The 12,216-nt window shown below is 39.1% G+C and overlaps 2 protein-coding genes across 2 annotated transcripts in view; one reads left to right on the forward strand and one right to left on the reverse strand.

The window, feature by feature from the left end:
- The window catches only part of LOC129726885 (A disintegrin and metalloproteinase with thrombospondin motifs 7), a 97,281-nt gene that overhangs the window by 82,860 nt on the left and 2,205 nt on the right, over positions 1-12,216 (forward strand). The window contains exons 9-10 of the mRNA XM_055684087.1: positions 324-470; positions 587-1,146. Of these exons, the coding sequence (XP_055540062.1) occupies positions 324-470; positions 587-1,146 (707 nt within the window). The remainder of the gene's footprint in view (positions 1-323; positions 471-586; positions 1,147-12,216) is intronic.
- On the reverse strand, positions 1,142-2,916 carry LOC129726888 (uncharacterized). The gene is made up of 2 exons (XM_055684094.1): positions 2,532-2,916; positions 1,142-1,792 (listed from the first exon to the last, which is right to left on the reverse strand). Exons 1-2 carry the CDS (start codon positions 2,541-2,543, stop codon positions 1,262-1,264), a joined length of 543 nt encoding a protein of 180 aa, XP_055540069.1. The 5' UTR covers positions 2,544-2,916; the 3' UTR covers positions 1,142-1,261.

Below are 12,216 nucleotides of genomic sequence, written 5' to 3' on the forward strand. Positions count from 1 at the left end.
AATGTAAAGCGGACGCTCGGTTCCCTGTGTTTAGCTGGCAACGATACTGTATGTCAAATCGAGCCGAGCTTTGTTTGAGAGTTACAATGGATTATATGAAATTAGAGCATTCGCTAGTGAAATGTTTTTATTTTTAAATCTAAGGTATGTTCGAACTTTAGTCATACAATCGATGTCATTTTCAGCAAACTGTAGTAAACTTCACGGAGAAGTCAGCGCCAGCACTTTTGGTGCAAATATTTTCTCCTTTAATTAGGCAACAGTTACTGCAGTGTGCTATGAACTCACACCGTGCTCACCGTGTATTTTCTTTTCCTTTACAGTTTCGGAATGTACCACGATACAGCGAAGACGGGTTGCGATCATCGCATCGGACCGATCCTGCACATCATGACGCCCAGCTTCGAAGCGGACACGATGCAAGTTTCGTGGTCCAATTGTAGCCGCAGAGACATCACACATTTTCTAGAGTAAGTAAAATATTGAACGGATTTTGTGCTAACTTTTCTGTGGCTTTGGCAGCCCTTCTCAGAACTTAGTGAAACTTTATAGTTGATTTTATGTAAATTTTTTCCATTATCCACAGCTTGGGACTCGGTAAATGCCTCGAAGATCAGCCGAGCCAGCAGGAGTACAGCTATCCGGAGCTACCGCCAGGGGCGATGTACAACGCGGATCTGCAGTGCCGCCAGCAGTTCAATTCGACCGACGAGGAAATAACCGTCTGCTCACTGGACGAAATTTGCAACCAGCTGTGGTGCCTGGTTAACGACGTTTGCATGACCATGATGCGGCCGGCAGCACCCGGAACAAACTGCGGCAGACGGAAGTGGTGCCAGAACCAACAGTGTGTAGACATTGAAGAGCTTCCTCCTCCGATGGACGGAGGATGGGGTGAATGGAGCACCTGGAGCGAGTGTTCCCGTGAATGTGGCGCCGGAATCGCCCGCCAAACACGCGAATGTGACCATCCTTCACCAGCTCACGGGGGACTGTTTTGTATTGGAGAAAGGGCACGGTATAAAACGTGCAACACACATCCCTGTCCACCGGATACACCTTCGTACCGAGCACAGCAATGTTCCGAACATGACAATGACACTGTCAAGGGTGCGAAATACACGTGGTTGCCGTATTTCGATAAAAGTGAGTACTTATACAAAATCGTAGTTATATATAACATTTGAATAATTTTATTTTTCACAATAAATTAATTCATATTATTAGATAACAATTTTAACCGTCAATATGACTGACGCTTCTAGTATCGCCAGCTACGGTGTGTCTTTTCCTTATGCGTAACATGCCTGTAGATGGGCACTGGTACCGGGTACGGCTTCGGAACTGGGACTTCTATCTTCTTCAACACCTCCACGGGGAAGGGTTTCTCCACCTCGACCGGGTAGGACTTCTCAACTGTATATGGCACGGGTCGCTCGATAATCTTCGGCACGATCCTGTAGACGGGCACCTTGATCTGCTGTTCCACGTTGACCTGCACCGGATAGGGTTGGGGAATGTTAACCTTCACGTACTGGGGAACCGCCACCGGGATCGGATGGGGTACGGGGACTCCGATTTTCTGGAAAACCGGAACCGGATAGGCGTGCTTCTTTTCCGAGTGTGTAGTGCCTATGACGAAGTTTTGCTGAATTTCCTCAGATTCGGAATCTAGTGGGATGGCGTCCTCCTGGTTGACGTCATCCTGGTAGTGTTGCACACTGGAATAACTATAGCCGAAAACCGATGGCAGCGTCACTATGCCCAGTACGGCTAGCAAATTTAGTGATTTCTAATGGGGAAACAAAGAATCATTCTTTTTTTTATTTTGAAAGAATTATAACAAAATGATTTAAAAGACAACAAATTGAATTTTGACTAGAAATATTAAAATTTTCATAAACATAGCATAAACATATGTAATAACTCTACAAGGCTCTAGGTTTCTGCATTTATTCAATCATTTCCGGCCTCCTGAATTTCTGATCCAATTATTTTAGAAAATATACTGTAAATTTATAAAAAACGTAACTTTCCTAGTAATTTCTAGTTATTCTTACTGTCCAATTTCACTTCGTCATGAAAGAACGCGAAACATTTTTACAGATTACAATTTTCCGAAATGCTTTGAATTTTTTATAATGAATTCATATACACCACCCACGTGTACACAACTATACGATTAGTTCATCGGAATTGGGGCACTGTGTTTGAGTTTATTCGAACATTTCTCGTTACGCCAGTAGCAGTCCTTCATTGTATTTCACTGTTTCAAAACCCTTCGCCTAACATAGAAAGTGAAAAATGTTACACATCACTGAATTTCTTCTACGCTTTAATAATGCACTGCACGCTTTACGAGTGTTACACTTCATATCGATTTAAATTTACAAGCTGCAAAACAATAACGTCTGCAGACTATGTAGCTTTACTTTATTTAAGTCTTCATCAATGTTTAATGTGAAATGCACAATCACAAAAAAATATTCAGAACATTCTATTCTAGAAGTCTACAGTAGCACAGAACTTACACAGTGCTTCATTGCACTTCCCGGTATCCGGAGTACGTTCACTTGTCCTGCATGTACACTCGGGAAATCCCGCGACTTGACGTTCCAACAACAAAAAGCGCAAACCAAACAATGGCGACACCTTTCACCGCGCTCGTTGCTTTTATAAAAGCAACTTTTGTCTTCCGCTTTTCCATTTCCATTGCCTCTAGGGTGGATTTACGTGCACGGGTTTACGTGTACTGAGCCGCAGGCCACTTAAAAGGGATGGCTAGCGGTAAGACTGTTGCGTCTGTCTTTCGATGGTGTACCTTAGCTGTGTAGGAGAATATTTTGCCGCAAAAGTTCGTCGCTCACCGGCGGGCGTCTCTACTGTGTAATTCAGCTTAATTTACGAACAACAAACCCGAGCGACGGATACGTACTGACCGCATAAATACCTAAACGCCGCTGCTGCTGCTGAAACCTAGCGCTACGGCAAGTGAGTAATGTTACGGGAAGCGAAGTTACTGCGGCGTGCCAGTCCATGGTTGAAAGCCGACAGCTATCGGGTTTCTGCTGGCAGTTACTGTCGAGTTGGATTAATTCGTAATTGCTCTTTAATGTGAATGAGTACCAAATTATTTGATCTAGTGCTGCTATAATATTAAGCGGCCAGAGCCCGGCTTTCATCAACGGTCGTTCGGGAAAATTTAGTGGGACAGTGTACCTGCCGTTCAACCAGTGAGCAAACTTAATATAAAAAGTTATTGGCTATTCCACTGGGCATTTATAATTTAATTATCAGTTCATGTTTCCTCAGAAATAAAATATTCTCTTTGAAACAGTTTTTGGATGACCATTGCTATCCATTTTGACATTTTCATCGTATTCCTGATACAATTTTACATTAAAAACACCATCTCGAGGTATTATGCGCAAAACTTGGCTTACAGCATTTTTAGGAAACAAAGTCAAATTTTCCCCTGTTTCAAGTAATCTTCTTTTTTATTTTTGCTATTTCTCCGGACATGTCAAATCATTGATATGATATCAATTTACATTCCAGAAAAAACATTTTGAAAAAAAAGAGTCAAGAAATCGGAAAAAAATATCAATTTGGGGCGGAAGTGTTGCCAGATATGTTCTTTCTACGTTTGAAAAATTAAGTTGCGTTGTTTGGTAAATGAGTATACTTTTTTTCAGATTCGACATTTTCACCGTGTTTCTGAAAAAAATATTATAAAAAACACTCAGAGGTATTATGAGTAAAACTCGAGTTACAGCATTTTGGGATATAAAGTTAAATTTACTCTGATTTGTTAATAATTTCTATTTTTATTCTACCATAATCTCTGTTTTCATTTTGAACGTTCTGGATAATTCTGGAAGGACTTTAGCAAAGGAATTCAGGAAATGTATGAAGTTTAACCGAAAGTGTTGCCAGTTGGATGAATATCAATGTTTCTCGATAGCTCATGTTTATTCTTTAGCCATTATATGGCCTTCTCATTTCATACACGCAAAAGTTGGATGGTGCGAAACCAGTACAAAATTGTGCGTTTTTAGCGCAATGGTTGATGTAATTCGGAACCAGTACAATGATTGCGTGGTGGGCATAACGCAATTAATGCTCTAGCGTTTCTCCAATGTATTTGGCATCTCCAAACTACTACACCTAAACAGTTTCAACTGGTATCAAGCAGCATTGCAAAGCGAGCGAGAAGCAACACCATTCTCCTCCTTTCTGCTTGAGGACGAGACATATGCTACGCTTTTCAAGTCTTTTGCACACACGCTTTCGAGATACTTTTTCTTCTTCATGCATTCCTCTGAATAGCAGCAAGCACGCACCGATAGTATGAGTGAGACTTACAACAATGGTATCAAGTATGTACAGCACGGGTGTCTCGCTCATTTCGTGAAGCAACGAGATATCGCCTTGCGCAACCTGCAAATTGTATGTGATGTGTCTAGTCTAGTCACTAATACACTCGACGTGAGAAATAAAGTGTCGGTATATGATACATATTCTGATTTCATTCTATGTCAATGTATTCGCAGTACAACTGTTGCGTTATGCGTTTCACACATTTATTGTGCGATTTCTGTGCAACATTTGTGCGAATCGGGAAGACACAATGATTGTACAAGACTTCAACTTTTGCGTGTACGAGCGAAAGCTCTGGTATCTGAGATAGCTAAGGACGGTGACTTATTAGGGCTCTCGGCCTTAGAATTTTCCTAGCTCACTTGCGCACCTCTGAGGGTCTCGCGTAATCGTGATCGCAGGGTCACGCAGGGTTTTTTTTTTATTTTTTTTTTTTTAGATTTTTGTTTGCCAGACACAAATGTGTAACTCTTTTACTACCCAGTAGCAGACCGGTTCATTTTCGAGTTCTGAGTACGTCAAACAAGTTATGCAATTTCGTAGGTATACGGAGAGGAACTTGGCTACCGTTACATCCGCCCCCGCTTCAATATTACAGATAGTCTTCTTGAAGAGATAGACCTGCATCAGTCTGTCATGCTGGCCTCTACATAGATAGGTGGGAATCATAGTCTTATAACTCTCGTTCATTAAGCAGACAATGTGTGCATTAGGGAAAGCGAAAAATAAGTGAACTAGAAATATGATACAGATTTGGAAAAATATACCGCATTCCGACGGGATTTGAACCGGACGGCATGGTGCTTTGACCAATTAAACTACGGGGGATGGTGGTACTGTTCCACAATCTATACGCGTATCACATTCCACTGCCGACTTATTCTATTGCTCATCCCTAACTACACACACTGCTGTGCAACCGTTATTTATTCGACTGAAAGGAATGTCACATCATACACAGAAGAGTCAGCTGATGCTATTAACTCTTATAGACCCTCTACATAAATTTTAGATTTGTTTTCGTGTAAATCTAAATACGTGTAATTAAATACATACGAATGCATTTACTGCACCTGGTCAGTGCTCTTGATCGACTATGCAAGGTTTCCAATAATGTCAACTTCCATTCATTTCGCGTGTTTCTTCGAGGCTTTATTTAGAAGCTCTCTTTTGCTGATGCAGGAAATAGTATTAGAGGAACTGTGTATAAAATGCCCAGTCAGAGTAGAACGATTACCACAAGTGGATCATATCAACTATATATATTGCATAAAACCTACGAAAATTGAAAAATACATTTTCAGGCCAATTTCTTGCCTTTTATACAACTCGTTCCGTAAGACCAAATAACAATACTACGTACCTGCAGCATTTTTTTACTAATATGAACAAAAGTCTTGGTAAGTTCGGACGCAATTTGTTTCGCCTGCTAGTTTGATCGTATTCTTTTTGTCGCTTTACGTGTGTCTGGTTCGATATTTCTAAACTTTGTGTGGACTCATCACTGCGACCAGAGACATTTGATCTATTGTGATATTACCCATGTGCTGTCTGTATTCATATTTTTGACGGTATCATCATTGAAGTAAGGGACACGTTTATCATTTATATTCGTGCTAGTGTGTGAGGTTTTACCCTTCCGTTTCTACTGCTACTTCTACTTTTACTACTGCTCTACTTTCCATCCTATCAATATGGCAAAATTACACTTCCCTAGAGAGAGAGAGACTTCACCTTACGTTTTTTTCTGGCAAGGTTTTTTTTCTAGAGGAAGGCGTCCTATCTAAACCTCGTTTCTTCTGCCATACACAGCATCGCAAACACAATTTCCTGATGAAACCCTTAATGCTAAACCTTCGGTCAGTCTTATTACAAGAAGAACTGAATTTTGCCAAGAGAAAGAAGTCTTATCAAAGCCACGTTCCTCCAGCGAACATCGCGCCATAATTACCGTTCTCCAAAGAGATCATATTATACGAGGATACTGTAAAATTCGACGTGAAGGTAGCGGTGGGGAGTATATCAAAGTCCTTTGACAACCAAATTAAATATTAAAGTCCTTTGACCTTGCGGACTGCAAAGCTTTCCTGGCTCGACCCTGTGTCCTTTTCTCCTTCCTTGCAATCGTCTTTGTTGTCGTCAAATTTATCGTTTGGATTTCTTTTCTTCAATTTCTTTTGGCCGTCAACACCAGAACGACCAAATCCCCCGCAATTGACTCGTTTTTCTTTGTGATACGCTGGAGTTCTATGATATAACCCTCTCAGTATCGTTCTTTTTGGCTTCACCATAATCGTCTCATCGCAGATCTGGATTTCGTTTTATTTTTTGTATTATTTTTTTCCTACTAACTTTTTGTTTAAAATCTATTGCATATTGTTGTCGGGCTGCCTAAAACTTATTATTTCTTGTATGGAGCAAAATCATTTCAATGACCTGGAAATACGCGAAAATTTAATCGACCATTCGAATGAAACTTTGCACACGTCAAAGCCAAAGCAAACTGAGCATTTTTCACAGATGGAGAGTTTTTTACACCTATGAGTTACATTCTAAAAGGGCGTATGCCTTTTGGCATAGGTTTGATTCGAAGCATTGTAGCCCAGAAACCGTTGGTTGTATAGAAAAACTGTCTGAGAATGAGCTGTAGGGAACTAAAAATGCATCATAACAAAAATATACACTGCACAAAAGAAATTTTTTTGACCAAAAAAAAATTAAAAAAAAATATTTCAATTTAAAAAAAAGAGTTGAATTTTTTCCTTTTTTTTTTTAAAAGAATCTTGACGTTAATACGCAACTTTAAAAAAAAAGTCCAGGATGGTGAAATGTAAAATAATTTTTTTATGGTAGATTAATTTTTTTATAAAAATTCTAATTCAAACATTTTTAAAAATATTTGTATTCTGATGATTTTAAAAGATGCAGAGAGTCATTTTGAATCAAAAAGCTTTTGGTAGTTAACATTATAAAGGCATCGGTTTTCGAGTTATTTCTAATTCAAGCTCGAAAAATTATAATTATTTAGGAAAATGCGCGTTTTTCTTAATTTGTCCGTGGTTCTTCAGCAAAAACCATACGTTCATTATAAAAAAATTAATCTACCATTAAAAAAAATATTTCTCATTTCTTCGTCCTGGACTTTTTTTTAAAGTTGCGTAGCAACGTCAAGTTTCTTAAAAAAAAATAACAAAAAAATTCAACTCTTTTTTTTTAAATTGAAATTTAATGTTTTTTTTTAGTTTTTTTAGTCAAAAAAAATTTTTTGGTCGAAAAAAAATTTTTTTTACAGTGTATATTTTTGTTATGATGCATTTCCAATTCCCTACAACTTATTCTCAGACAGTTTTTCCATACAACCAACGGTTTCTGGGCTACAATACTTCAAACAAAACCTATGCCAAAAGGCATACGCCCTTTTAGAATATAACTCATGGGTGTAAAAAATCCCTCTATCTGTTAAAAATGCTCAGTTTGCTAAGCCAAATACGTGTGCAAAGTTTCATTCAAATCAAAAATGGTCGATATTCAACCATAGGTCATTTTGCGCGATCTTGCTCTATGCTTCTTCTAAACTCTACGCCGGTTTTCTATTTTCTCTTTCTTCGGTTAACAAAAATTACTTTTTTATTATTCTTGCGCGTTACAGACTAGTTATCGTTCTCGACATTGTCTATTTGGATCAAACTTTGAAAGTGTGCGGACCGTTTTCTCCGATTGATTGAAATAGACACACGGCTTCAGCCGTTACTCCCCCTATTTGTTTCATGAAAAAAAAACCCTTTAGTTATACTGCCATTCAGGTCCGTGTTTTCGTTCTGCATACTTACATTCTACTTACGCATCTTCTGGTATACAATTGCCTGTATATACTTCTCCCCTTTACATCTGAAGGGAAGCCCGTCTGTTCTAGTGATTCCTGAAGGATAACAATATGACGATAAAAGCAGGAAGAATATCGCACACCGAATCATTCAGGGTCGGCTATTGAAAAAATGCTATCCGGATTTCGCGTATATTTCCCTCTTCGTCTATTGCAACGCATTAATGTCATTTTCGTCATGTGAATTTTTCCATGCTTCCTGTTTAACTAATTATTATCGACGTATTTTAATCCTTTTTACACCTTCAATTCCATATATTTTTTCACTTGAAAATTCTACCACTTCATGAGGTCCTCTTCACATGTTCTAGAGTTTTTGACTACTGGTCAAACCCGGGTTGCTTTCACTAGAACTAGCTCCCTTCATATGGGTTGCCAGTCGTTTGCTTTTCTGTCATAAATTTGATTGTGAATTTCTGTTGACTTCCTTAGATTGGCCTTTGCATCCGCGTGAAGATCGTAAAACATTTTCTTCATTTCCTGACTATACGTGTCTATATTCTTCGCCCATATAAGAGGTAAAACAGAATATATCCCGCAGCCGAGTTCACGGTTTTGTTATACCGTAATACTGTGGGGACCGATGTTTTGAACGCGTCTTTACCTCACGTCGAGGTAACAAAATAGCCATAAAGGACACTTCGGTTTTCGATATTCGTCAATATAAGTATCACTTAGCAGACGATACTTTCATTCACTAGCAAAATCATGGCATCCGTTTTCTGGGATGCGCGAAGGAACCTGAACTGATTTTAAGGAGGGGTGCTCCACAAAAAACTCTATTTCGTCGTGTTCAACGTACAGATAGGACATCGCAGTATTCAGCAATTGTTATTCTTTTAAAATTTTCCACAACTTTGCTGAAGGAAGCAATCCGGTATATTGAAAATTAGAAAAAATATTTTTTTTATCTAACTGTTATGTGGATTGATCGAAAAACCAAAAACGCCAAAAGTAAAGCCTTGTTTTATGAAACAATTTTGCTGAAGACATTGAGTACATAAAATCAATTTCTCATAGTGAAATCTAGAACGATCACGATTTTTCGAATTCAGACCACTGTGCACTGTGCACTGTTTCAAATAATTCTTTCCACCAATTGTAAATGTCTTGAAATATAATACTTGGAATATGTGGAACTATTTTGGAAGTTGTTTCATTAAACTGTGGCTGAAAAACGTGCTTTACATTGAGTATTTCGTCGTTTTATTATCACTTTTTTTAAATTTACGACCTTCAAAAGGGCATTACTCAAAAATGTACCGTACGATGATTTTGAAATTTTGACAAGAGATTCTGGACGTCATAACGAATCGAATGGTGTACTCAGATTCTTTGGTGCATTTTTTTTTATAATAACGGTCTGTGGGAGAACCGTGTATTGTTTTACTTTGTTTTATTCGTTCTCAAAGAGAATTGTTGACCACCAATGCTTCATATTTTCGGGAGTTTCTTCACACCCCTTTTTTGTACTCTTTTTTTGTTGTTCTTAATTCTTCGATAATTGTTATTCCTTTTTCTTCTTCGTTTCACGATTTTGGTTCTTCGTTGTTTATTTTACGTTTCTTTACGTTACACTACTACCCATAAAAACGTATAAGTCGTTTAAGAAAATGCTCACAATTGAGAAAATTGCAAATTAAGTTCTAATCTTGAGTTGAAGGCAAATAACTATGATTTAACTAAAAGTGTGTTTGATTTAACTGTAAGTTCATGAGGTGGAATATTATACCTATACAGTGTCGGACAAAACATTAAGACCAGTGCTCAAACAAAAAAAGAAAGTGACAAAACTTTGAGAAAAAAAATCCAATCCAGTACTTCAATCAATTTTTAATAATTTATTTGCATTGTTCGAAAAAATTTATAACATATGTAGTTGAAACAATAGTAGTTCATTGAAAAATGCGTTTCAAGCATACTTAATAACTAAAAAGACGCGACAAAAATTAAGACCGGTTGCGAAATTTATGGTAAAAAAAATGAAACAAGGAAATTAATACCTTGAAAAGCTTCTAGGGTTAGTATTTGGTCGTGTAACCTTTGTTACGCATCACTTGACGCACCCGGTTCGGCATGGATTCCACCAGCTTCTGGCACGTGGTGACCGGGATGGCGTACCAACAGGCTTGGATCCTATCCCACAGTTGCTGCTTATTTTTCGACTTTTCCATGTACACCGACCTCTTCACGATCTCCTATAGGTTCTCTATAGGGTTCAGATCGGGTGACTGCGCTGGCCACTCCATGACGTCGATTTTGTTCTCCTGGAGCCAGTTTTTGATGGTCTTGGCGGTGTGCTTCGGATCGTTATCCTGCATGAACTGCCATTTCAGAGGCATCTCCCATTCGGCATGTGGCAGCATAACATCCCTTAGAATTTGGGCGTAGAGGTACTGATCCATGATCTTATCCACCCAGTACAGGGGGCCAACCCCGTACCAGGAGAAGCACCCCCACACCATAATGTTCCCTCCTCCATGCTTAAATGTCTTCGTTGTATACTGGGGCATGTAAGCGCAGCATATTGGGCGATGGACCCAAGTTTTTCCATCTGAGCCAATGAGGTTTACCTTCGTCTCATCCGACCACAGAATATTTCGCCACTTCTTTTCCTTCTCCGGACCAATCCAATCAAAGTGATCTTTCGCAAACTTCAACCGCGCCTTCAGATGGTTCGGCGTCAGCATCGGGACGTTCCGGGGGCTTCTACCGCCTAGCCCCTGCTCCGCCAGCCGCCGCTGAACTGTCCGGGAACTCACGGCAACTTCAGTTCGTCCCGGATCTTTTTTGAGGCCTTGAAGGGATCTTTCTGGGAGGCTCGTTTAATGGCAGAATCATCCTTCGCGGTCGTTTTCCTTGGGCGTCCACTTGTTTCGGATTTTCTGCGGTCGTGGAGGGCATTAAACACGAAAGTTTTGGATCGTCCCAAGTACTTTGCGATTTCGCGTTGGCTGCTGCCTGCCTTGGACATTTTGCGAATGACCATCCGTTGTGTTTCTGTGCAATTATGAGCGCGACCCATTTTTCGTTGACTGCAACAGAAATTTGAGAATTTAAACCTCACACACTTCTTGTTTATATGATAAACACTTACCAGGACCCGAAAAACATAAAATATCACCGAGAAATATTAAGTTTTCTTCAAAAATCAATCGAAATAACACTCGAAACAGCCGAAACGAGGAACTGGTCCTAAATTTTGTCGCACCGGTTTTCAACCTTTGACAGCCCTTAGTGCGTCTTGCTAAAACGGGTTGCTTTGATTGCATTAAACTTGCGGTTTTCAAAATTATCATTCTAGTATAAGTGCTCGCCGCTAAGTTTCGCATATACCATATATGAATTGGCAGTTGAAAGCTTATTTGAATTTTTCGCATTGGAGTGGTCTTAACGTTTTGTCCGCTACTGTATATCCCTGAGTTCTAAGAACTTTTGCTTGAATTCTAGGTTTGGTCATAAATAATGCGTCACATTTGTCTTTATTTTTTCCCTATGTACAAAAAATAAAAGCATATCGGTCACCACGCATCCTAAGACGGCCAAGGCATTTGTTACCATTCCTAATTTTGTCAACACTTTTTTACTGGCCGCATTGGATCATACTAATTGCAATATAGCGATTTAGTTCCAACGGATTGCAACATGGACCGGTGAATGTTATTTACCAAAAAGCAGCTAAAGCTGATAGACGAAAGCTCGTTCGACATAGAGTCGATGCAGACTGTAAGGCCACACTTCTGAAGACTTTATTTCCACTCATCCCATATGCTAAGAATTTCTGGAAACAGTTGCCAGAAAAAACTTCACTTTAACTTTATTTTTTTAAGTCGATGATATTTTTATGTGAGCACTTTTCTTTTGATCGGCACAAATATGAAATGTTGTTTTCAAAAGACAATTGAATATATACTTAGGATGGGACGCGTATGCCTTTATTTTCAATATGGGAC

This window comes from Wyeomyia smithii, chromosome 3, assembly GCF_029784165.1.
Source record: "Wyeomyia smithii strain HCP4-BCI-WySm-NY-G18 chromosome 3, ASM2978416v1, whole genome shotgun sequence".
In the NCBI taxonomy this organism is placed as follows: domain Eukaryota; kingdom Metazoa; phylum Arthropoda; class Insecta; order Diptera; family Culicidae; genus Wyeomyia; species Wyeomyia smithii.